Raw genomic sequence first — 26,679 nt, 5'->3', positions numbered from 1 at the left:
CTAATTTCTTCGGAATAACAATAAAATGTCTGTATTATGAGTAATGCTGTTTTTGTTAATCTATAGATAAAGTATTATAGATGATATTACAAGGGTTTTAAATTCAACTATGACATTGGCTTAATAATTACAGAAAAGTAGCACATTTTAGATGTTAATATTTTAATGAATAGTTTTATGAACCTTCCAAGATATTATCTTTGATGATCGAATTGAGTTTGAACGGCGAGTTTTTATTATACTACTTTTTTATATTAAATTAAAATGTTCATTGTTCATTTTAAAGAGCATACTAAATTTATTTTATCTAAATATATTTCAAAGATACGTAATTGAATGAAACTCTTTTTTTTTAATTCAATCAAATGGAACTTGGTCAAATTCCAGCATTAGAATTATTCCTTAAAATGAGTTTGAATTATAAAAATAAATTTTAGTTAAGTTGAATTAGAGTTCTATATTTTAAATTGTAGAAAATTTAAGTCAGTTTATTGCATACATAATTTTTTTTAAATGATTCAAGGGGATTCAATTTGGCTTAATACATCATTTAACTCCTAAACTTTACACTTTTAGTCTCTGAAATCTCTAAATTAATTTCTAATTCTATTGGATCTCTTAACTTTGTTTTTTATTCTATTTAACCCCTGATTGTAAACGTGAAAGCAACTCGCGGTGACGTGGCTAAAATATCTGACATGGCTTGTACACATGTCACTAGGGGTGAGTAAAAACTGAACCAAACCAAAAAATAAACCGAACCAAACCGAACTTTGTTGTTTATTTCGATTTTTCGGTAAAAATGGTATGGTTCGGTTACTACTTTAGGTAAATTTTGGTGTTTGGTGTTCGGTTTGGTTTGAATGTTTTAAAAACCGAACCGACCGAAAAATCAAATTAACTGAACTTTAATATATATATATATATATATATATATATATATATATATATATATATATATATATATTTAAAAAATAATATGCATATATACTTATCTATATGTTTTTTTATCTTTATATCTTAATTATTGTTGATATATGAGTTAATAATTGTTATTTAAACATATATGAAAGTTTATTAGACTTTAATTATTTAATATTTGAATTAATTTTAATATAAAAAATTGAAAAAAAAATTTAGTCAAATTCAGTTTTAACCGAACCAAACCCGCATACCAAACCGAAATTTTTGGTTCGATACTGTTCGTTTTTTTTTACCTCTAAACTAAAAGTTCGGTTCGGTTAGATTTGGAAATTTTCCAAACCAAAAACCAAAGAAACCAAAAAAAAAAAATCAACCGACCAATGCTCACCCCTACATGTCACATTTAATTAATTATCCCTCCACCTCATTTACTCTTCACAACTAACACAACAAACACCCTAAACGACATCCTAAACAACATTCTAACCAAAATTCACAATTTGAGTCCCTAAAAATCTAACTATTGCATTCACTGAGAAAACGTTTAATTTCTTTCACAACTGCAAACGCTTGATTCCTTATGCAACTTAGATGTTTGATTTCTTCTCAAACAAAATATGTTTCAAGCTTTTTCTCTGATTCTGTACATCGAAGAATCTGATTCTCTGTGTTTTCTCAGAGGTAAGCTTTATATTTCTTTGTTTATTCTTTCTTTTAAATAATAGTAATGGGGTTAGTTTAGGGTTTCATTCGTTATTTTGAAGAAGAGGAAGGTTAGTTTAGGGTTTTCCATTTGAACAGTCCAAACACATAGATTGTGGGGTATCTTGGGTGCTGTAAAATTGTTTATTTAATGAAAACTTTAAGGTAGTGATCATGTTGGTTGCTTTGAAATTCAAACTTTAAAGCATTTAAAACTCACCTTTTTTCCTTATTTTTTACCTTTAAAATGCAGAATGTATGGGGAAAGGGTAATTGAAGAACAATGGCACCATGGTGGGACCCTAATTAAAGAGCCAAAGGCTAAGTATGTTGTAGGAGAGAGAGAGCTACTAAGGATGGATTGTGACAAGTTTTCTATTTCAATGGTAATGTGTATGCCAAAAATGATGGGGTATATAAATATGGGGTGTGTTTATTACAAGCCTAAAAATAGTAATGAGTTGATATTATTTAATGAGGACCAAGTAATTCTTGAGGCATTTAGTACTTAAAATAATGGAGAGACAATTGTTTCCTATGTGGTCCATGAAGTTTTAATTGACGATGGCTCACAAGTGGTTGAGGAAATAAATGAAGAGAAAGGCTTATTTAGTGAAGATAGTCTTGTAGAGGGTGAAAGTGACAACAATACTGATAATAAAAGAGAGGAAGACAATGATCTCTGTTCAGATGAGTATAGTGGTGATGGAAGTGATGTTAACGAAGAGGATGTAGAAGTAAGGGATGAGGTAAGAAGATATGAAGAGGCTCAAAGGAACAAGCCTGAAATTGTACAACAAGTTTCTATTGGGCAGACATGGAATGATGCCTCGTCACCGAAAGCGGCTTCTAATTGCTCGGAAATTCTCAGCTATATGGGGGGCTTGGATGGTGAGCAAAAACAATTGATCAAGAAGTTGGTCAACTTTCGCATGAAAGAAGGTAAAAGAACGAGAGTTCGTGCTATTGTTTATCAAACTTTTCATCGCCTATATTGATTCCTCCCGATTTGTTGGACCGTAGGTGCGATGATTTACTTCACAGGCGAGGTCTCTGGTTCAAGTCCAGGATGGCCCAGCTGCGCTAAAGAAAAGAATAGAAGAAGCATCTAACTCCTTCGTGCATGCTCCACTTGGCTCGGGGGATATATCTTAGTTGGTAGAGCTCCACTCTTGCAATTGGGTTGTTGCGATTACGGGTTGGATGTCTAATTGTCCAGGCGGTAATAATAGTATCTTGTACCTGAACAGGTTGGCTTTGAGGATCTTGATAACCCTTATGGAGACTGTAATAGAGGAAGGATAGCTGAAGATGAAGTATTCTATGATAGTGATGATTATGGGAGTGAAGATGAAGCTGACTGGTTATCTGAGGTCCAGGGTTAATTCACAACCAGGGATTAAATTATCAACTACAAAAAATAGTTAGAGAAGAGTTGAAAATATATGTGGGCATGTCAACAGTGAGAAGGGCTAGGCTTAATATTTTAGCTAAAGCAATGAGAGACCCTATGATTGAGTGTGGAATGTTGCAAGATTATGTGGTTGAAATCAATAGGAGTAACCCTGGAAATACATACTTTGTGAATGTGAATCACAACAATGATGGGACTAGAACCTTTGTAAGATTCTATACATGTTTAGATGTACTTAAGGAGGGATTTAAGGGAGGCTGTTGGAAGGTGATTGGAATGGATGACTGCTTTATAAAGGGCTCTTGTCAAGGACAATTGCTGGTAGCTGTGTCTAAGGATGAAAATAACCATATGTTTTCCATTGTCTGGGAAATTGTGGATCTAGAGAACACAAGGTCATGGAGATGGTTAAATTGAACTATGACATTGGCTAAATAATTACAGAAAAGTAGGACATTTTAGATGTTAATATTTTAATGAATATTTTTATAAACCCTCCAAGATATTATCTTTGATGATCAAATTGAGTTTGAATGGCGAGTTTTTATTATTTTATTATTAATTTTTGTATATTAAATTAAAGAGCAAATGACCAAAAAGGCCAAATCTTTCATGAAAATTTTACGACAATTCAAACCTTTTAATTTTATCCAATTTGTCCTGAAACACATGTTTTCGTCTCAATTTTGTCCAATTATTTAATTTCGCTCATACGGCGCCTATGTGGTATGCCACACATCAGCACCACATAAGCAAAATTGTGTAGTTGGACAAAATTGAAATGAAATCATGCGTTTTAAGACAAATTGGATAAAATTGAAAGATTTGAACTTTTGTGAACTTTTGTGAAAATTTCGTGAAAATTTTAGCTTTTTTTAATCATTTAACCTAAATCAAATTGTTCGAGCATATTAAATTTATTTCATCTAAATATATATTTTAAGATGCATAATTGAATGGAACTCGCTTTTTTTATTATTATTGAATGGAACTTATAAAACTCCAGCATTAGAATTATTCCTTAAAATGAGTTTGAATTCTAAAAATGAATTTTAGTTAAGTTTAATTGAAGTTTTATATTTTAAATTAACTCAAGTCAGTTTATTGCATACGTAAATATTAATTTTTTAATAAATTCAAGAAAACTCAATTTTCTCTTCCTGATTTCCTCCTTCTCGACCAAGCGGGCATAGCTTCCTTTTTTTTTTAATCAAATGGGATATTTTATTAAATCAATTCTGAAGCAATTACCCCCAAATCTTCTCATCTAATAAACGTTTTTGTTTATTTTATATCGTAATATATTTTCTTTCTTTATTTCTTTTTTTCTTTTGATTTTATCTACTCTACTACAATTTTATTTATCCTATATGAGTTTATCATCTTTTTTTGAATATGGAATTTTTACAATTTTTTTAGAGAAAATTACAAGAAAACAACAAAAAAGGCTCCATATTTCATCAAATACAAGATAAACTATAGACTTTACATGTGTACCATTATTTTAACAATAATGCCAAGATTCTTTATTTGTTTTCATCCAACACCACCTTACTCTTAAGTTTACACTTGTCTAACCTTATATCTTTTAACTACACCAACATGTTACCTTCTTCCTCTCTTACCACCAGCTTATCCTCATCAACAACTTTTCTTTCACTTCCATAATGACGCGCTCGCTTCCTCTTTTTCCATCGTCAACCAACCTCACTTTTCAACTCAAATCAAATTCAATTTATTGACGTACAAATCGATTTACTTTTTAATTTTACCTAACCATATCCAATATTTCAAATTTAGAGTGTAATTTTAATTTTTTATAGCAGCTTTATCGTCGAAGTTGAAAACGACGCTGGATAAAATCCAATGCTATCTGTATTTTTTTGATTTTGGTGAATAATTTTACAGTTTGGTTTTGAGCTGCTAATTATGACACTCAATTTTTTGGTTTGGGGCTGCTAATTACGACACTCGGTTTTTTTCTAAAATAATTAGTTAATTAAACGTTAAATATTCATATTAATGTTTTTTAAAAAATTCAAATTATTATTATTTTGTTTAAATATTTTATATATAAAGCGTATCGAAAATAATGTATTCTACATAAAATTTTAAAAAATTTAATTTTAAGTTTGAGAAACTATATATTTAAATAGACGATTGTCAAATTACGTTGAAAATTGAAAAATTATCAAACATATAATTTGATACATCTCTGATACATTTGGTACATAATTGATACATCGCTAATACGTATCTGATACATATTTGATACATTGTTGGAGTATTATTTGTAGAGTGGATACATGATAAATACATATTTGATACATTAATTGAATTAACTGACTAATTCGATTGGTTCGTTTTTTTATTTAGAAAAGCTTATAAACATATATCTAATAATACTAATTAAAGTGAACTAATTAGTTCATTTTAATTAGTATTATTATATTTATTGTTTTGTATATATTTGATCGGTTCATTTTCATGAATTGAACGGAAATCTAAGGTGGAAGAAAGGAAAAAAATGAGTGGAAGTGCAAAATATTCGATAAATATTTGATACATCTCAAATGCCTACGTGATACATCTCTAATACATAATTTTATAATTTTATAATCAAAATTTTTAATATATATATATATGGACCCCACCATACAGTAGTCTTGGATCCGACATTTATTTTCAATATGGTTTCTCGTACATCTTTAGTTTCCTTACACCTTTCAAAGCTTTTTTGTATACATATTTACAAAAAAATTTAAACATGATAAATACATTTTTTAAATGTACTTGACAGACAAATCACTGATACACAATTTATACACGATAGATATATTTTTATATGTATTTAAATAGATACATCGTTAATATTTAATTTAAACGTGATAAATATTTGATACATATTTGATACAACTCTGATACATATTTGATACATATTCGACCGTTCAAACACTTTTTCTTGTGTTTTATACATATTTGATACATTTCAAATATATTAGATAATTTTTGATTTATAATTTTTAAAGAAAATAGTTAAACGACGCGTATGTAGGTTAATTTCTCTTTTTCAAAATCTTGAATTGAAAAAAGTGAATGATAGAACAATTCGATGTTGCTGAGTTTTTGGATTTATATTTGATATTCAGGATTTGATACATCTTTGATACATTTTTGATACATCTGCGATACATTTTCAATACATCTCTAATTTTATTTTTAATGAATTGATTTTAAATTTTTAATCTTTCAATGTTAGATAGTGCATTTCGGATATGTTATTGCTGCTAATGTTATTTTCTACTGCTTATTGAATATTAATCGACTACATTTAATTGTAATTCGAATATATTTCTGATACATCTTTGATACACAATTTATACATGATAGATACATATTTGATACATTAATTGAATTAATTGACTAATTCGATTGGTTCGTTTTTATAATTAGAAAAGATTATAAACATATATTTAATACTAATTAAAATGAACTAATTAATTCATTTTAATTACTATTATTCCATATATATTTTTATATATATTTGATTAGTTCGTTTTCAAACTTTAACCGGAAGCCCAAAGTGGAAGAAAGGAAAAAGACGAGTAAAAGTATAAAATATTCGATAAATATTTGATACATCTCCAATATATATTTAATACATTTCAGATACATATGTGATACATCTCCGATACATAATTTATACGTGATATTTATAAAAAAAATCTTAAACATGATAGATACATTTTTTAAATGTACTTAATAGATAAATCGCTCTCTTTCAGGTCCAGTTTCGATCTCGAACTAACTTACTTTACTTAATAGGACGGAAGAGAGATTCTTCAGAAAAACATAATTTATACACTACAGAAATGTTTTTGAATATATTTAAATGGATATATCGTTAATACATAATTTAAATATTCGATTGATTGTAATTGAATCAGCCGACTAATTCGACCGGTCCAGTTTTATATTTATACATATCTGATATATATTTTATACATGATAGATACATTTAGACCTATTTATTATTAATATTGTGGTGATATATAATTTATACATAATAGATACATTTTTTAAATGTATTAAATGGATACATTGTTAATACATAATTTGTATATGATAGTTACATTTTTCCCACATAATTTATATATGATATATATATTTTTGAATATATTAAATAGATACATCTCTAATACATGATTATACATGATAAATAAATTATTTATGCATCAGACTCGTATTCGGCATGTATTAATAATGTATCCGATAAATAATTTATAAATTTATATTTTTAAAAATTATATTATTTGTGTATTTTATATTATTAAAATTAATATATTTATACTTTGAAAATTAAAATTAATAGTATTTTTTAAATTTAGATAAGTTAATTTTTAATATTTCAAACCAACAATTATATAAATAATTTTTTTTATTTAAAAAAATATGTGGTGCTATTAATTATTGCATTGTTATGAACACTGCATAACAATGCACTGTTCATAACAATGCATAGCTGACCACGTGATGTCAGCGTGCATCACCTCATCATCATCATTGCATTAATGTTAAAAAGGTGGTGCTGATGTAAAACAATTGAAATATATGGTAAAGTATGTAAATGGAAGGCTTTTTTGTAATAATTTTGTTGTCTTCTCATTTTTTTATTCTTGATTTATTTACAAAATTTTAAGTCCCACAATTCAATTTTAATGCTATTTGAAATCACTTGATGATATTTTGTCTAGAAAATCATAACAACTAACAAAAATGTCGTTGAATTTGTTTGAATTTGGAATATTTGTTTACAAATTTAATTTTTATAGGTTGGATTTGTTTTTTTATGTTTGTTAGACCTCGAACCGTATCTAAACCGGCCTAGAATCGGACAAACACCGAATTCGGACAGTTCAATCGAACTGTATATATTTTAAATTATTTATTATATATGTATGTTATAATTTATTATTAACATATCATACTATATATATTCCATTCATGTGTTTATAATATGCTTTAATTTGTTATTACTTTTAAATATAGCAATTTATTTATTTTATTTGTATAATAGTATATGGCTATATTCACCATATAATCATTAATAATTCGAATTTATGGTAATTTAAATGAAATTTTTAATTTTAAGTATAATTAATTATTTATTTTAGTTTTAATTTTAAGCATCTATTTTTTTTTAATTTTTTTTAAACTGTCCGATTCTAAACCGGCCTATTCAAAGATTGGTTCAAGTATTTTTTTTTATCTGTGAACCGCCGAGTTGTAAATTGTATACACACCTATCTAGATATAGATTTGTGCAGTTCATATTAAGTGGCACATTGTTATTATTATTATTATATAATAAATGGAAAGTTCTTACCTAGATCCGGTCCATGAAAAGTTTATGAACCTATCCAATGAGGTGTTAGAGAAATGAGAATAAAGAGAAAATAATAGAAAGAGAGAAAAAATTGTATTATATTTTCTAACACCTCATTGGGTAGGTGCATGGAAAATTCATGGACCGGGACTAGGTAAGAATTTCCCATAATAAATGGAGCAGCTGGTTTGTTGTCGGCAAGATGTTGCCGGCGGAAGCAAGTTGGCGACGAAAGAATGAGGCTGGCGACGGCAGAATATTCTTTATTAAGCAAAGTAGGTTTTTGTTAGCTTTCTCACTAAGTTCAATAAATTATAACCCATCTGTCCCACATATATAAGCAAAGTTTCTATTTTTAATGTCAAATATTATAGGCAAAACTGCTATTTTAATTTAAATTGTCAACTTAAATTACTAACAGAGAATATATTTAAATTCTTTAATTTTAATCTGAAATACCTAAATTCCAGTTTAATAATTTAATGGACTACTAAATACCACCTCTAAATTATTAGGTACCGCCCTTTTCTATACCAAAATCAAAATATCCATAAAATCTCCCAGGAATGCATTGGCTAAATAACTGTTGAATCCTCAAGTAGAAAGTGTTCGACGAAGGGCAATCAAAAAAGTGCCAAAAAAAACTGCCTTTTCTTCAACGTGAAAATAGTCTTGTACTGTTGTTCAAACTCTTTAGAAAATTTAAATCAATTTAGTTTGTAAAATACAGTACTCTCCTTCCCGAGATTAATTTAATTTATATATACAACTTATTAATGTATTTCAATTTGATAAAGAAAAGAGAAAAAACTTAAAAAAACTCCATGCAAATCTGAATCATTTAGTTGAACAGATTAGATGTTGAGAGAAAGAAAAATGTGGGTATAAAACCAGGCCCCCTCATCATGGGCATCAGAGGGGGCAGACATGTTGACCCAAATCAATTTCTGTGCACATTACCATGCTTCCTTCAATTTTCCAGAGCATCGGCTTAATTATGCACATTTATTATCACTATTTTCTTCAAATTCTGAAACTAATATGAACACATATAACAAATCATTTTCTATAAAATTTGATTTAACAGTTTAAAATGCCAAAAACTAAAAACAGATAGCTAATTTAATTAAGGAAAAAGATGAATAACTAATTGAAAAAGATGAATAGGTCATAGAAATACGGCAGGCAACAATTTGTAGCTCTATTTCTAGCTTTATATAGACAAAAACTAGAGGTAGGAAATTAGGGTTTGCAGTTTAACCGAGGGCCAAAATATAGTTATAGGTAGGAAATTAGGGTTTGGATCTTTTAACTTTTATTGGGCTTTTGGCCTGAATCAAGTCTCAACATTTTCAATAATTTTCCCACCCCCTCAACTTAGCACAAAAATCAAAAAAATTATTTTCGATCAAAATTGATCATTGCAATCCAAAAATTGGCATTTTCGTAGTAAAGATATTTGTATATATGCTAGTTTGTTAATTAACCGTTTATTTAATTCCTTGTTTGGGTTTTGGTAGAATTCTCAATTCTCCTGAAGTGACACCGTTTTAGTGAATCAGGATAACCTATAAAACGCCAGAACTCGGACCGCATTTTGAAAATTATTACAGTGTAACATTTTTGAAATTAAGAACAGATAGCATTTCATTTCTCGATTCAAATAGCATAGCCTATTTGCTAGGCTCTGTAAGTTGAGATTTTACTGATTCCTCTACTTCTGATGATTATTAATCGGAAGGTTTTAATTGTTAATTTTTTTTTAGTTAAAATACAAAATCTACTAAAGAAAACATGAATATATATACAATTAATTTGTGATTGTTTTTTCAAATTTTATTTTAGGTTAGGAGTTGAGCATAATGTTGCAGTGGATGGGAGGTTCAAGGAAGAAAGTGACAACTGTAAGTATTGATTTATGATTTTATTTAGTTATAATTATTTCTATTGATTCATTAGCTTTCAATAATCACTCATGATTCGGTATTTTTTGGTGACGTTTTGAAGTCGAAGAAATCGTTACAGAAGAGGTGAGTTGCTGCAAATTTATCTTGTGTTGAGTTTATTTTATGAGTTGATCTTTTTTGTTTAAGTTGTTTTGGAATTTAAAATAATGTTTTGTTTTTGTTTTTAAATCATTTGAGACAAAAGCAATACTTCGAACAAAGAAGACGGCAGCAACAGAACCAGCAGATAGCTGCTGCGGGGTTGGATAGTAGTTTTGATGGAGGAGGAAATAAAAAATGGGAAGAAGAAAGTCCTAAATTGCACAATAAGTCGCTTGATATTCTCAATTTGCTCAACTTTTCAGCTTCGTCTCGTGAATCGGAGCACAATTGCCCCAGTGGTAGTAAGTATTTAGCCGAACCTAATTAGCTGTTGTTTAGTGCTTACTCTATGATGCTGAGTGCAAATTGGAATACCGGGTTAAAATTGAGGAATATGATATCGTATATGAATTTTCTAAGTGACCATTGACATGGATGATACATTAATGTCCTACTGTATTATGCATAGTTTGTTGGACTTTTATATTCCGTTTTCTTTTAACTTTCCTCCTGCCTAGTTTCTTCAGCAACTCTGTTAAGGCTTTAGCTGTGATGTTACCATTGACATATCTTTTGCTTCTTACTATATCTTCCTATCTGAATAAAGAATAACTTGGAACTGCTCTTCTTCAGAGTTCTTCAAATATGAGTTTAATATAGTTTTTCGTCATGTAGTAGTTATTTCTCTATTTTAGTTGTCATTGTGCATTTTGGAATTAGGCAATGAAATAACATCCTACAGAGTTTTACTGAGCATTATTACGGAAATCCAAAGGTGCAACTAAACTCTAGCTATATGAACAAGATTTTCTACTGAAGCTAGGTCCTATAATCGTTAGTTAACTTACAAACATAACAATTATTTTTTAAATGTTTTTGGTTTGGTGGATTGATTAGTGTGTTAATTGTTTTCTTGTCTTCTTACTTGTTACATATTAAACTATCCAAGTAACGGAAGAACGAAATGTCAATACTTCAACATGCAAGTATTTTATCACTATGGATGCACCAATAATACAAGGAACTACAGTCATTCCTGCAGATTCTGTTGAAATTGAGAAAACAAGTATGTTACTTAATTTGTATGCAGTCCTTCATGAACTCAGGCCTAGTTTCTGAATATTTTTCAAGTTGGTGCTATCTTTATCTACATTCTCTATGTTAAATGTATAATAATTTTACTCTGTAATCAGGCTGTCCATCAGATTACCAAACAGAGATTCTTTCCCCAAAGAAGTGAGTGAGAGTGTTCATGTGTATGAATGGTCATTCACTCATGTTAAACTGGAAATACTTCTTACTAAGTTGTGGCAAACAAGCCTGTATATTATTTTAACCTTACAGACAATGCACTCTTTATTTATTTTGGAATTAGCATGGACATTTTGCAATGAGTTTCACCTGTTCTGTTTTTGTTGAACCTCTGAAGTTTGTTACTTGAAGGGTTTGTCTTGTCTGTGTCATGATACACTTTTACACTTTCTTCCCAGGGTTCCCAGGGTTCTGCCTGGTTGTCTAGATAATCACAAGTCTGTATATGGCAGTAATGAGAAATCTGATCCTTGGGGTGCAGCAACTCAAAAAGGTAAAAAGCGTATATCCACTATTCAATTTTTCCTCGGTGCATGTCTTGCTAGTGTTCTTCATATCGATCATTAAATTACATGGACTCCTTTAAAAAAATATTTTCTTTTCTTTTTCAGAGGTATCAGTTTTTGATTTGCTTGGTGATGATGAACCAAATGGATATTTGGAAGAAGGTCCCACACATGAAGCTCATGTTGCATTCTCAGTTGATGGTATGGTTTTAAAATGTTGAATAATTTGTTTCAATCTATTTGTCATCTCTTTAAAGAATATAGGCAATCTATATTTACAAATGAAACATTACAATAGGGTGTAGGAGTAAAACTATTTACCTGTGTAATCATCTCTACTTATTCATCTGGAAGAAGAATCGCTATATAAAGTCCAACTAAATAAGGCGGTGACACATTAGATAACGGTTCTGTGACTGATGGCTTTAGGGAGGTCTCATGACTTTCAAGTCAGTAAAATAATCTCATTGTAATACGATTCTCTCTTGTAGTGGAAAACAGAAGACCTGAAAAGCTCTCAATGCTCAAGAAATACGTGAAGGACCTAATATATTATTCAATTATAGTAATAAACTACGTGATAAAATATAAAAATGTACTTTTTAATGCAAAAATAATGATAAAATCATTAAAATTCCAGATTCTACATCTCATGCATTTCTTCATTTGTCAGGTCTCTATACTGTTTTTCTGCGCTTGATGTTCTCACTAGTTGAAAGCTCTTATATTTAATTGCTCTCGTTTAGGCAGCATAAGATGGTTTGTTTGGTGAAGTTTATAAAATGATTTGATATGACTTGATCGATTACAAATTTAAAAATTATTTCCAAATGTCACTGAAAGCAAAAACTATGCATAATAGTATAGGAATTAGGCCTGCATATCTTAGTTCAATGTACTTTAATTCTGTCAACAGATTCCATGATGTAATTTTAGTAGCTGACCTATCAGATTATTTTTAGCTTTATGAACTTGTTTCTAGCCATTTGCCATATATGTAATCCATCGTCATCTTTGTAGCATGCTTAAAGTTGTTTGACACCTGCATTTGCACTTCAGGTGTCGGCAAAGTGGAATCAGAAACACCCCTACAGTCACCACAACAACCTGATAGGTGACAATGTATTTCTATTAGTTTTGTTTTCATTTTAAAATTAAATTTCAATTATAAAGCTGGCACATTCTGCCATAACCTTGCATCATTATATTGTTAGTTGTGTAGCCATTGAACGGCATGCTTATTGAATGAAATCTTTTTTTCTCTTTCTTGATTCTCTGAATATTCTCTCTCTCCCTCATTTCTTTTCTTCTTTATCGTTGGGTGAATCTACAAGGGAAATGTTTCATTTTTTTGCTATACTTTACCAAAGGCACAAGGAGAATTCCTCAAATAATCTTATTTCCTTCATTTATAAGTGTGAACTGTGTGACAGATACAATTCCTAGAAAATTGAAATCAATTTATTTGTGCAAGTGCATGTAATTTGTGACATTTTTACCAAAATCAAACCTGGATCCTAATCTATTTTGGTTCAGCAAAATTATTACCAAATAAAGTGAAGATTAATGTATTTAGCTGAGTTCCAGTAAAGCAAGATTTCTTACTTGACCATATAATCAGCGAAAGTCTCATATTTTTTACTGTAGTTGTCCAAACTTGGATGCAAGATAAGAATTCTCAGCACCCCTTTCCATCATTTTTTTTATATCTATTAGTTCAATTTTTTAATTTTTCATTTCTCACTGTACTCTATATCTATAATCTACTCTAGCATCTTTTTCTATCATATTAAATGATACTTAGCAAACAAAGTTGTTTCTCCAATTTACATGTTGGTTCTTTTTGTCAAATCATATGTGAATTTCGTGTTATATATTTGGATTGGCTTCTCACTCAGTATGTGGAAGAAAGCAAACCACAATATACAGACAAAAGAAAAAAAATCCTCAAATTTTAAGTTACTAATTTTTTCTGGGCTGTTAGGTACGTATCATATGGTTCCTTCTCACCTTCAAAGGCTGCAAGGAAATTAAACCTATCAAGAAACCGTAATTCTCTGTTAAATGATCTTGAGCTTGAAGTGGTAAGATGATCACTGAATCCGTTTCCATATGAATATTGTATTTCTCACGGTGTAATTCCATCCAACTTTTATCTTATGGTGAAAACTGTTTTTTTTCTTATGAAATTCTTCCCGGTATATTTGTACAAGTTCTTTTGTCATTTTTTTTTTTTTGAGAATTCTTTTGTCATTTTTTGATTTGCCTTGTTTCTGCATATTTTAAATGAATTGAATTCTCAGAATCTCCACCTTTTCCTTGAAATGATGCGGTTGATTATTACGTGGGTTTTAAGCATTGCTTGATAGTGAATATTATTAGTAGTGATAGGTGAGTTCTTCATTGTTTACTTCGGCAATTGTTTTTAACAGAGCAAGAAGTTTTATAAAGAATCTGATGCGAAGCTCACCGGTCTTCCCCTTGATAGGACGTGATAAGAATAAGCTGCTTGTATTTGTTTTGACAACATTATACAATGTCTGGGTTGATGTGCCACATGCAGGATGCAATAATGCAAGATCTTGAGATGCCCTTGAGGAGGAGTTCCTTGGAAAATTCTATAGGAATTGATGATTCATTTAGCAAATTTAAGAAGAATTCATATGCTGCCAGAGACCACATACAACATGATGGCCAGGGTTGTAAAGTAAGGAGCTCATTCTCCCATGGACAAGCATTTTGTAGCACTGCCAACAATTTAGAAGACTTATGGGATGGTAATTTTTTCATTTCAATTACTCATGCATAAAATTCTATTTTTTAGGAGCTATATTTTTTTATGCTTAGTCCTTATAAGTTATCATGCAAGTTAATATCTTCAAGAATCTCGTTGAACTCGTGTGAATTGGCTGAGGTTCCATCTTGATATGATATCCGCATGTGTTTTCCTATTGTGAGCTGAATGATAGAATTGTTACAAACAGATTTTCAACTAATTACTAATCAAATGGACATGACCGTACACCACACAGCTACCGTGATTTATCACTTGGGTTTCTATGTCAAATGCACTCATCCTTGAAGGTGCTGATGTTTTTTCCTTTTTTCTTTTTAATGTTGATGGGGCCATAGTATAATTTGCTTCTTATGATATAAAATTGAGTTGTTTTGATGAGAATAAGAAATAGTGCAACCATAAGGTTGCTTGGCTGCTAACATAGAAATAGGGTTCAAAATACAGAAACAGCATTTCTGACCTCCTTAGAGCCTTGCTATGAGTAAGATTGTGAATTTGCGGTTGGCATAAGTGTTCAGCTGTCCTTGCTTTCATATTCCATTAGTTCAGCTGCTCTTGTTCTTGATTTTTAGTTGTTTTTGTAACAGCTGTGTTTATTTTGCATTTTCCAGATAGATATAGTTTATCTGCTGACTTTCTTGATGAAAGACAATGTGGTATGTCTCGAGAAAGCTGGTCCCATCATTTTGACGGCGATTCTTATGACTATCTGAATCATAGAAAGCCAAAGTATACTTTTGGAGATCCCCATCTGCTGAATAAAAGGTTTCCCTTTGACCATTCTGCCTTTCTCCCCCTCCTTTTGTATAATTATAATGACATGCCTGTTTGATGTAATTTCGCGCAGGGATGCTACAAAAGCAGCTAAAAGGTTCAGTTTTCAAGGTAATCACTCAATCATCTATTCAACTTTGCATAATTGCTAATACCACCCTAGTGTACGTAAAAGTGTAAATGACAGTCTGATGCAACAGTTAGCAAATGTACATGAGCTGAGTTCAGTTGATAGCCAGTAGAATTAGCTTGTTGAGCCCTATTTCCTTGCAATTTACTTGAAAGATCTATTTTTAGTCCCGCTTTAATTTGATGTTTGTTGCAAAAAAAATCATTTTAAACATTCAACTGCCTGGCAATCAGATTCTCCTCCGACAAAACACCACATGTCAGAAGATGATTATGATTTCAGAAATTTAAGAGGCGCAAGGTTTGTAAATTCTCATGTGGACTTTTTAAGAGCCTTGAATGTACGATTCTAACACTGTTTTGACTCAAATGGCGGCAGGCAACGTTCGGGGGCGATAAACGTGTGTTATGAAGATGCAGCTTCCATTCCTGATTGGTGTTCCTTCGTGGTGGAAGATTCAAGAAAAAGTCCGAGTCTGTTGAGGTAAACCTTATCAACTCCCCTCTAATTCCACCACGTTTTTGCTACTGTAACTGATGTTCTGTTTTCTTCTTGGCAGTGAAGAGTCATGCTCATCCACAGCAGGTTATATTATATTTTCTTTTTCTGGGTGACATTCATCGATAAAACTTAATCTTTTAATAAATTGGACATCTTCTATTTGCAGTGAGGGGTGAGCAGGTGCGGAGCTAGTTTTGGATTTCCGGACGCTGTCATTGCTTCTCATTTATGATAATAACAAAATACGCAGAGTTCAAATGTTCATAGTTTTGCAGATATATTACTCTCAAAAGAATTTCATTCTAACCATTCCCAACTTGTGCAAAGATAAATAAATCGAAACTTAAAAATTATAGTGACCACTGTCATCTTTCAAGCTTACTAATTATCATTTACATTGACCATTGCTGAGTTCTGAGGATTAAAAATAATTTAGATGTTGGAAATGGCATACAAGAGACTTGAAGCGGCTAATCAAACATCAGTACGACTAATTTGTGTCAAAATGAAAAGACAACAGGCCGGCGAAGAAAACCTAGCTCTATGTTTACAGAATATTAAGTTTAAAAAGACAAAATTTACATCCTCATCTCAATCAGAAGCTGCTATTTACACTGTGTGCTCTTGATCAACAGCAAATATCAACAGATGTATATTATAATTTTATTTCTCTTGATGGGACTCCATGAGCTTAAAAATTTCCTGAAAATAATTCAAAACAAAGCAATAAATCTATAAATCCAGGAGAAAAGGAAAAGAAATCCTGAAGCTATGTTAAGCTTTTAAATAAAAACTTGTCTTAATATAAGCAACACATTTTATGATACCACAAATATTTATCAGATACACCAAAATGTTTAAATAAGCAAGAAAATAGGAGCTAGTCATAGAGGTCACACCAAAATCTTGTTTACGGTCGCTTTTGATTCCTTGTAAATTTTATATTTACCAACCAACATGTTTAGACTCTTCTTATTAGCCTTCTAGCTAATATCCCAGACTCCATTAATTAAGCATCCTAAGTTTAGTAACTTTAGCTATATACTTTTCTCTCTCTCTTGGATTGAAGGTGTCCGATATCGCACCCAACTTCCTGCATTATTTTCTTGCACTACAAGGAAGCTATTTTCGCAATTTGAACATATGGCCTCCAAGTCCAGTTATACATCGAGGTTTATCATTTGTCCCGTCTACTTTAAGTTTAACAGTTCCAAGTAATTATTATGGCTATTAGTTTTCTAAACTTTTTGGTTCCTCTTTTCCGATGGAAAATTGTCTCCGTGTGTCTGGTTAAATTCCAAACCTGAGTTTTGGTTCTCTAAAAGGGAAACTTCAGAAAAGCATAGAAATAAATGCCTTTTTCGAGCATATGTTTTAAGTAAACATTAATAACAGATTTTACTTTTTCTAAGTTCAAAATTAACAGTAATGATGTAAACATTACAACACCATAAAGCTTGTGTATAAAAAGTTTTATGTGACTGCAAAATAAATAGGGCAATACCTGGTATGATGACTTGATGTGTTTGGCTATTGCAAAATTTGTTTTGTATACCAATCGCGAAACTGAAAGCTAGGGCAGAGCAGAAACCGAACCAGTCCAAAGAACCGGACCGAACCGGACCGAAATTCACTCTTTGGGTCGGTTATTCGGTGAGTTTGGTCTGATTCGGTGTCAAATATGTAAATCTTTGGACTTTGGTGTTTGGTTTGGTTTGAGGTAACCAGAAACCGAAAAACCGAAAAACCGAGGAGACCGAACCATGTATACGACGTCGTTTTGATAAACAGGGTTCAGGCGTTCATACGACGCCGTTTCACATATAACACCTAACCCTAATATGAAACACACCGTTTCATTTCAAGCCTTTGGTATAAAACCCATTTTATTTCTGAACCCTAAAATCATTCGCCCCCTTTACTCTCTCTCTCATGCGCTCTCCTCTCTGACCTCTCTCTAAAACCTCTCATTCTCTCAAGTCTCAACTCTCTAATCGTTTCCAAACCCTAACTATTCTCTACTCTCTACTGTAAATCTCTCATATAATACTTAGTCATATACAATTTCCCTTCATCATTTGGTGGTTTAATTGACTCGCGATCGATGAACCTGCTTCCTTGTTCTGTAAATGGTGAGTTTCTTCTATTCCTATAGTTTCTGACCTTCTATGGTTATTCTTTTACCATTTTGATGTTTGATACTTGGTGTTTCTTTTGTGCATGTGTTCTTCTATGAACATGGAGGCTTGGTGGAAGCCCTTGATTAACCACGGTAAGAAAGTTCATTAGATCTATTTTTTTGTTTTCTGTGATCTATGTTTTCTGTGTTTGAGAAAAGTATATGGTTGTTTGATACTATTTTTTTTCCCTTTTCATGGTTCGTTTTTGAAAAATGGAGCCATGGTGGAAGCTCGCTGAGTCCCTGACCCTGAATCCCCTGAGATTACTGAGGTATTATGAACAACAAACACCTTTTTTCTATGTTCCTGTTTTGTATTTTTTTGCTCAGTTCATGTATTAACTAACTTATTATGTTTGTGCTATGGATTCTGCACTGGAAGAAGATTCACATACTCTGTGAATCATCGGTGGGAGCCCTCACTTGATTCATTCTGTTCCTGTCCTGATCTCAAATCTGCTTGAGTTGTTTGCATCCACTTGCTTTAGTAAGTTTTTTTTATCTTTTTTGCTTTGTTTTCTTTGTCTGTTTTTTGTATTTGATTGTTGTGTTTGATTTGTTGTGCTTCTCCTTTTGCATATGTCTGACTCTGAGGTTGAGCATGTTGTTGCTCTGGGTGCTGCTGGTGATGGACTGCTTCATTCGTCGCCGCCATGCCCTGAGCAGGAACATGCTGCTGTGGGTGAAGGCTCATCTAAGCCCACTCAGGAGAAGCAAGGAGTGGATGCAAATGTGGCTGGAAATGACCCAGCTACAAAGAAAAGAAAGCAGATTGTGGTGAGATCAAAGGTATGGGATCATTTTGAGCGTATTATAGATGAATCATCTGGGAAATTGCTTATGGCTAAGTGTTTATATTGTGCTAAAGTGTATAATTCTGACACTAAACTAAATGGCACATCAACTCTTAGATCACATAATCTTGCATGCCTTAAAAATCCACACGCTAAGCATACTAGGCAGGCTTTGCTTACTCTGCAGCCTGTTATTAAGTGTGATGGGGATGAGGGGAATGGCCAGTTAGGTACATGAAAATTTTCACAACAGGCTATTAGGGATGCTGTTGCATACATGCTTATTATAGATGAGCTTCCTTTTAGATTTGTGGAGGGTCCTGGCTTTAGGAGACTGATGAACATTGCATGCCCTAGGTTTGTTATCCCTTCTAGATGGACTATGAACAGAGACTGTTATCAATTGTACCTGAATGAAAGGTTAAAACTGAAAACTTTTTTGAAAAATGAAAGCCAAAGGGTTTGTATTACTACTGATACCTGGACTAGTATACAAAGGGTCAATTACATGTGTGTAACATGTCATTGGATTGATAATCAGTGGAAGCTCCATAAGAGAATCTTATCCCTTGTTCCTGTTTGTGGCCACAAAGGTGATTACATTAGTAAGACCTTAGAAAACTGTTTGCTTGCTTGGGGTTTGAAAAATGTTTTTACTGTTACAATGGATAATGCTGGAAATAACAATACTGCTATTGCTGCTTTTAAAAAGAAAATTCTGTTGTGGGGCACTGATGTTTCCAAATGCCAATATATGCATATGAGGTGTATTGCACATGTTATCAATCTTGTAGTGTCTGATGGATTGAAAGATATGAATTCTTCTGTCAAAAAAGTAAGAGATTGCATTAGATATATCAGGAATAGTCCATCCAGGCTTAAACAATTTAAAGATCTTGCTAATGAAGCTAAACTGGGTACTAAGAAATCTCTTTGCCTTGATGTGCCTACTAGATGGAATTCCACTTATCTTATGCTTGATACTGCATGTCTTTTTAAGTCTGTGTTTGACTCTTTTGAGGAAGTGAATGAAGCTTTTAGGAATGATATGGCAGAAAACATACCTAATATTCATGATTGGCAAACTGTTAAGAAGTTTTCTACTTGCCTATCTTATTTTTATGTCACTACATTATGAATATCTGGATCTTTGTATGTGACATCAAACTTGCATTATTTGGAGGTATGTGATTTGTCTATCATGTTAGATGAGATGACTGCTAGTGATGATGTAGAAATTAAGCAGATGGGCATGAGAATGAGAGAGAAATTCAACAAGTATTGGGGTGATCCTCATAAGATGAACAAATTGATCTTTTTCTCATATATTTTTGATCCTACCTCTAAATTGAATGATCTGCTGTTTTCAGTGTCTAGTATGTTTGGGAAAGAGAATGGTTCTATTTTGTTTGAGACTGTGAAATATGAGTTAAATGTCTTGTTTGATGAGTATCAAAATGCCTACTTGAATGGTTTGTCTGGAGCTGGAAGCTTTCATTTTAGTTCAACTCAGCCTGAAGAGGGGCCTGTTTCTAATCAAGTGCCAATCCTGCCAGTGCCTCATCCTGCAAAGAGGCATACCTCTTTGATGAAGGCTAAATTTGCTGAACTAAATAAGGAGCTTGCAGAAACTGGGCCAAGGAAATCTGAGCTTGAAATATATTTGACAGAGGCATCTGTTGAGAATGATGATGCCTTTGATGTATTGAACTGGTGGAAGCAGAATGCTGCAAGATTTCCAATCCTTTCGAGGATGGCTCGAGATATCCTTGCTGTCCCAATTTCTACTGTTGCTTCTGAATCTGCCTTCAGTACCTCTGGCAGAGTGTTGGATTGTTTTCGGAGTTCTTTAACTCCAAGAATTGTGGAAGCTTTAGTGTGCACTCAGGATTGGCTCAGAGCAGAAACTATCTCTCTTGTGGTTGAGGAAAATCTGGATGAGCTTGAACCTTTTGAGCAAGGTTATGCATTCTCACTCTCCTTTTACTAATTTTATTGAATTTTTTTGTTTATCTGTTTGGATACTAATCTGTATCTGTTCTCATTTGGTGCAGACTTGCCAATGTGAGGGAGTCTGTTGACTCTTTCCAAGTGGTATTTTGTTTTTTGCTGGTGGAAGCAAATGTGAAGCTATGTGCCTGATCTGTTTTTGTCCCTTCTGAAGTATCATCTTGTCCCTTCTGAAGTATCATCTTGTCCCTTCTGAAGTTCTATTTTTGAGACTGGGCTTGCTTGGCTTGGCAATTGAAAAGGTGGAAGCCTGAATCCTTATTCTCAAATTTGCTATTTACTCTATATTTTACCAAACTTTTAATGTTTTAAATACCTCTTTAAAACTTATAATTGCTGCTGTTTTACAATTTTTTTTAACTTTTCTTCATCAGTTTAATACTTCATTAAACTCTTTCTATTTTGACTCTGAGTTCTGAACTTCAACTTCTGATTTGGTTTCTGGATTTTGTTTGTTTTCAACTTCAGTTTAAACTTTTAATTTTTGGCTATGATGATGCTTCCACCTTATCTATCTCACATTAGGCCTTCTGATTTGCATGATGATGCTACTTAGTGCAACCGTGCGAATTGGATCGCCTAATAATGATTAGAATCTTTTATATCTGAGCCCCCTTTTTTAAAAATATTTTATTTTTCTTAGTAGTAATTTGTAAATACTAAATAGTCTGATCTAAACCTGAATGAAGAATTGTTTAACTTTCAGGACTTTAGTCTTGAAATATTGTTCTGTGTTGCTGCTGCTGCTCCTGTGAATCTGTGATCATAGGCAATTTTTGATGCCTGGATGCCTTGAAGGCTTGAAACATTGATCAATGAAACTGATTCTTTAATTTTCAGTTCATTATTTTTTTTGCATATAAGTTCAGGACACAAATGTATGTAATAGCATAGGTAATTATTTTTTGCATATAAGTTATATAGTATAACTTGTATAGATTTGCTTCCTCTGTAATTTTATAGCAATTGTCAATTTTGTAACTTATAAACAGGTTTAACTAGTTATGTTTGCATTTGTGAATGTTTTATAGCAATTTGTTTTTATAATCAAAAAAGGCTTTTTAATATAATTGGACTTTAATTTGTTGGGCTTCGGTAGAGGCCCAGACCGATTTAAAAAACCGACACCGAACCGAACCGAGGAAAAATTTCGGTGATTTAAAATTTCGGTTTATTGTAATATTTAGAACGGTTTGGTTTCAAATATTTAAAACTTCGATACCTTCGGTTTTGACATTTTTAGAACCGAACCGAACCGAACCGACCGATGCTCTGCCCTACTGAAAGCCATGATTATTGTGTGACTGGATTTCTATTACTTGGTTCAGCCAGTGTTCCTGAAGCCAATGTACGGATATAGAACAATTCGTGATCAGTGAGAAATCACATTCAAAATACAAAAGTTTTAGAGCTATAACTGCACAAAGATGCCAAGTAATAAAAAGCTAACTTGCAGTTCTTAAATACTTATAAAGTACGTTTCATGAATCATAGAAGGGAACAGAATGATGATCATGAACAGAATTAAGGGTTCGTTCATATAAATAATCAAATATAAAGATCTAGCAGTTTGTAAGCTAGTATTAGATTACAGAGGAAATATGCACGTTATAGGCACTAAATTTTATTTTTACAGGTTTGCTAAAGATCTGTCAATTTAATCATAATCTAGGAAGACAGATCTAATGACAATATCCAATAGAACTTACCAGCTGATTTGCCTCTTCACTGAGTTCTTGATCCATTCGATGAAACATAGAATTCCACTTGGCTTGGTGCATATCCACGGCTGAAATGGGACTTCCAGCAGCAGAAAACTGCTTATTTTCTAGGTTAACTGCAAATTCTCTTGCTAGAATAAGAGGCAACTCTGTCTGGATTACATCTTGAACTCTCATTTGACTTTTTCTCAATGCTGGTAAGAGAAAACAGGACTTGTAGTGTACAATTAATTAACTAAATATGTACCTTATATAAATATCCATTCAAGTTTAAATCAAGAGTCAATGAACCTGCAAGACGGCTTGTAACATCCTGGTGGAGACATTTTAACCATTGAGAAGCTATAGTTGTACCTGGAAAAACAGAAAATTCAGTAAATTATCTGAATATGAAGAGAAGACATCTAAAAGTCATCTATGATGAAACAGGAGCGTGTAAGAAGTGATTGCTAGCAAGAAAGGCATTTATATTCTCTCGAGTATTTAACTTTTGAAGTTGAAAATATCCAAGACAATGGAGATAGGTGGTTGCAAAAATGCAATATATTATAGGAGAGTAACATCATAAATTCAAAACTTCCTAACTCTAAAAATCAGCTATTTATATGTGTAAATCGAGATTTATGTTCTTCCAGGTTATTTTTATTACCAGCAAAGGTTGGGGGTCATAAATTGCCCCAACATCAATCCACTTCTATACCAACTCAATCTATGTAAAATCTATGAATGTAATACATATTTAATACCAAGGTGCTGTTTACAATGTAATATGTATGGAAAATTCCTTTAGAGTTCAATACTCTACGTTCAGGGCTTGGATATTATCGTAGCAGCGGGTTCCGCAAAATACACCACATAACTTAGAAAGTAATACTGTGTGGAACGGAAAACATTTTAATTTTTTGTATTTACCATACTGCAGCTTATTGGCTAGCCCCAAGTACTGGCAGAATGGCGCTAACCAATCAATATATTCACTTAAAACATGAGGATTGTAAAGGTTGCAGAAAGACTGCTCGTCAAATATAATCTCCTCTGCGCTTTTTGCTGCAGTGTTTTAGTTGCACAAGAGCCTCACATTACAATATACGGCATATTGACATGGATAATAAATCATTGCACGTATGCTATAGACAGCGAATCCAAAAGCTTTAACTGTAGCATAATATTTTTGTTAATGAGAACATTTAAGGCATTGAAACTAGACAACATGTGCCGTGCAAAGCTATGAAATAGAGGATTATTCTCAACTTTGATATGCAACAAACCTTGTTGAGAAAGAGAATCAACACTAGCTGTTTGCATTGATTTCTCACTGGAGATACAACTGGTCGCAGTTTCTGATTCCCTACTCGAAGTTAATGACAACTTCACATCGTCCCCTTCGTTCTCCTCTATCTTAATCATTGCTACACCCAAATCAGCAACCACTTCCTTGTGTTTTGTTATATGTGAAAGTGTTTCTGCTGTATTAAAACAAAGTTCCAGCTCGTTACTCCTGGATAAGCTGTTAGAACATTCATTTCCATCTTTTTCCACTAAGTTCTTTCCCTGGCAATCCACTCGGACATTCTGATCATCATCTCTTCTGACTAGAGCTTTAATTACTGAATAGACCTGTTCACTGCTTCTCATCCGGTTTATAATCCCCGGATTAACTTCGTTAAGCAACCCACTGGGCGCAGCAAGCTTATTAAACCTGTCCAGCCGTTGCACTTTAGCAACTTCCCTACTCCTATTGGATGGATCAACTACACGTCTCTTAGTTTGTCTTTTCGGCATTACAATTACCTCATCGGAAAGCAAAACCTCAGCATTATCATGTACCTTAACCAGCCCAAATGCAGGTTCAACAATCTTATCAAAACTACTAACTTCTTGCATCTTTACAAGCTCCTTTCTCTTAACGGGCATATTATTTTTCTGTCTCTTCGACTGAATACTTCGTGAGGGCATTTGATCAACAGAAGGTGTAAGAAACCCATTCTGTTTCATTTCCAACCACAATTTCATTGCATCCTTTTTCTCCAATTTAAGCACCGACTGATCGCCGGTCACAGTTTCTGTCATCATTTCGACTATAATTCCTAGGTATACATCAAGAATTCAATTACTCTTACAATTTCAGGAGATGCATAACATATACAAGTAAATTAAACAAATTGAAATCAAATCTAAATTGGGATTAGATTAAAACATCATCATAAACTACACATCAAATGTAAAACAACATAATTGAAACATAAACTTAAATCTACCATTCACCCACATGCACATACAAATAAAGAAGAAATAATCAGAAATTTTTAGGTTACCTGAAGAACAAAAATGATGGATGCGAATTAGGGATTTTGAGTTTAGGGTTAGAGAGTGAGACGGTATGGATTGTTGAAGTACTGAGAAAGAAGTGAATCTCAGGTATTTGTTTTTAATTTTTATTTTGACTTTCAAGAAAAGCGATTTATGAGATTAGCATAAAGATAAGATCCCGCGAAAATGCCTTTGCAATTTTCCCGGCAAATATTTTAAAGAGCAAATTACTCACAATACCCCTATATATACAATTCACACGTGTAACCTTCTTGTATCAAAATCAAACTATGAATGTACAACAATTGCGCCACATCATTACAACAAGGCAATGAGCATTTGCGATAAAAAAATCTTTTAATTACTTTTTATTTATTTTAGAGTTTATTTGCAAAATAAATCTCAACGTTTCATTTTTATAATGATTTAATCTCAATGTTCAAAACATTATGAAACAAATCTCAATATTTGAATCATTCACATCGATCTACCGGAATTGGTAGGTGTGTATGTCTTTGTATTTTATCATATCGTATAAAGAAAGATAGATGATGCACATAAGATACTCGCCCAGATTGAGATATTGTCCTTTGGCGAAAGTTAAGGCGAGTTTGAAGCATTTATGAGTAATCTTGAAAGATGTTGGGCAGGTGCTGATGCATTCTTTGAGGAAGTTCCCAAAGTTTTTGGCCAATTTCTCAGCACCAACATGCAAGTTTAGAGTATCTTTGCAGGTTAAAGGAGGTATCCTCATCCCGATAATGTTGATATTAGACATGGAGGTCAGATCCAGGAGTGTAATTTGACATTTTTCCAAATTTGAAGCAGATGCAGTTGATAGCATGAGACCAGAAGAGAGAGACACCAAACATGTTATGCTTGCTGATGGAGAATACATTCTGAGTGATGCCAATTAAATTGTATATGTCTGTTACTCACCACACGTCACCATAACGAGATTCTAGTATAAGGATCTAAGCTTGGCAATCAACATTATGAATAGGCCAGTTTCGAAAAGTTTCACCGGTCCAAACTAAGGCACGATGAAGCTCTGAAAACCCAGGAAAACCGGGGTTTGGGAAAGGAACAACCATCTCATGTAATTCATAGGGCGGGGTGATTATCGGTCTTATTAAGTAGTGGTCATTGTCAAGCTCGATTATTACCTTAAAGATGCTTGTTGTCGCCACAAATCGGCAGACTTCGATTTTGTCACTGACTTCGTTGTTGATAGCGTCATCTAGCTGAGACATGGTTGTAAATCTAAAAACGCATGACATAATTAATCGCCTTGTGTTAACAACAAAGGTGGGGCAATTCAAACTTGAATATGGTAACATACTTGTGAATAAATCAGCAGATATATTTTAGCGTAGAATTTCGGAAAGTCA

General features: G+C 32.5%; 2 protein-coding genes and 1 non-coding gene across 6 annotated transcripts; 1 reads left to right on the top strand and 2 right to left on the bottom strand.

Moving 5' to 3' along the window:
* Positions 1-9,300: 9,300 nt before the first annotated feature.
* LOC126670851 (small nucleolar RNA snoR100) lies at positions 9,301-9,402 on the bottom strand. Its single transcript, XR_007638845.1, has one exon. It is a non-coding gene; the product is annotated as a small nucleolar RNA snoR100 (small nucleolar RNA).
* A 605-nt stretch (positions 9,403-10,007) lies between these two features.
* On the top strand, positions 10,008-16,655 carry LOC126669314 (uncharacterized). 4 transcript variants are annotated; one of them, XM_056104848.1, is made up of 19 exons: positions 10,008-10,074; positions 10,131-10,167; positions 10,272-10,330; positions 10,434-10,456; positions 10,571-10,776; positions 11,424-11,540; positions 11,668-11,710; positions 11,965-12,059; positions 12,178-12,273; positions 12,746-12,784; positions 13,132-13,186; positions 14,057-14,156; positions 14,636-14,849; positions 15,481-15,634; positions 15,717-15,754; positions 16,007-16,073; positions 16,152-16,256; positions 16,333-16,358; positions 16,441-16,655. In XM_056104848.1, exons 3-19 carry the CDS (start codon positions 10,289-10,291, stop codon positions 16,464-16,466), a joined length of 1,446 nt encoding a protein of 481 aa, XP_055960823.1. In that variant the 5' UTR covers positions 10,008-10,074; positions 10,131-10,167; positions 10,272-10,288; the 3' UTR covers positions 16,467-16,655. The 4 variants fall into 4 exon arrangements, with proteins under 4 accessions (XP_055960823.1, XP_055960824.1, XP_050218715.2 ...); XM_056104849.1 differs by lacking the exon at positions 10,131-10,167 and having other exon boundaries at positions 10,059-10,115; XM_050362758.2 differs by lacking the exon at positions 10,008-10,074 and having other exon boundaries at positions 10,095-10,167.
* Positions 16,603-25,434, bottom strand: LOC126669315 (uncharacterized). The gene is made up of 7 exons (XM_050362759.2): positions 25,294-25,434; positions 24,247-25,065; positions 23,270-23,332; positions 22,967-23,172; positions 22,546-22,594; positions 17,779-17,848; positions 16,603-16,976 (listed from the first exon to the last, which is right to left on the bottom strand). Exons 2-6 carry the CDS (start codon positions 25,049-25,051, stop codon positions 17,805-17,807), a joined length of 1,167 nt encoding a protein of 388 aa, XP_050218716.1. The 5' UTR covers positions 25,052-25,065; positions 25,294-25,434; the 3' UTR covers positions 16,603-16,976; positions 17,779-17,804.
* Between the last annotated feature and the right edge of the window lie 1,245 nt (positions 25,435-26,679).

The sequence above is a fragment of the Mercurialis annua genome, linkage group LG2, assembly GCF_937616625.2.
Source record: "Mercurialis annua linkage group LG2, ddMerAnnu1.2, whole genome shotgun sequence".
In the NCBI taxonomy this organism is placed as follows: domain Eukaryota; kingdom Viridiplantae; phylum Streptophyta; class Magnoliopsida; order Malpighiales; family Euphorbiaceae; genus Mercurialis; species Mercurialis annua.
This window is presented reverse-complemented; position numbering and strand designations above follow the sequence as displayed.

What these genes read in the sequence shown, in the direction of transcription:
- LOC126669314 (XM_056104848.1), top strand. Translation starts at nt 10,289, where the DNA reads ATGTTGCAGTGGATGGGAGGTTCAAGGAAGAAAGTGACAACT. An exon ending in TTTAGAAGACTTATGGGATG is followed by an intron (nt 14,850 to 15,480) that starts GTAATTTTTTCA and finishes TGCATTTTCCAG; the next exon opens with ATAGATATAGTTTATCTGCT. An exon ending in CCCCATCTGCTGAATAAAAG is followed by an intron (nt 15,635 to 15,716) that starts GTTTCCCTTTGA and finishes AATTTCGCGCAG; the next exon opens with GGATGCTACAAAAGCAGCTA.
- LOC126669315 (XM_050362759.2), bottom strand. Translation starts at nt 25,051, where the DNA reads ATGATGACAGAAACTGTGACCGGCGATCAGTCGGTGCTTAAATTGGAG. An exon ending in TGATTCTCTTTCTCAACAAG is followed by an intron (nt 23,333 to 24,246) that starts GTTTGTTGCATA and finishes CTGTTTTTCCAG; the next exon opens with GTACAACTATAGCTTCTCAA. An exon ending in TGTTACAAGCCGTCTTGCAG is followed by an intron (nt 23,173 to 23,269) that starts GTTCATTGACTC and finishes TTCTCTTACCAG; the next exon opens with CATTGAGAAAAAGTCAAATG.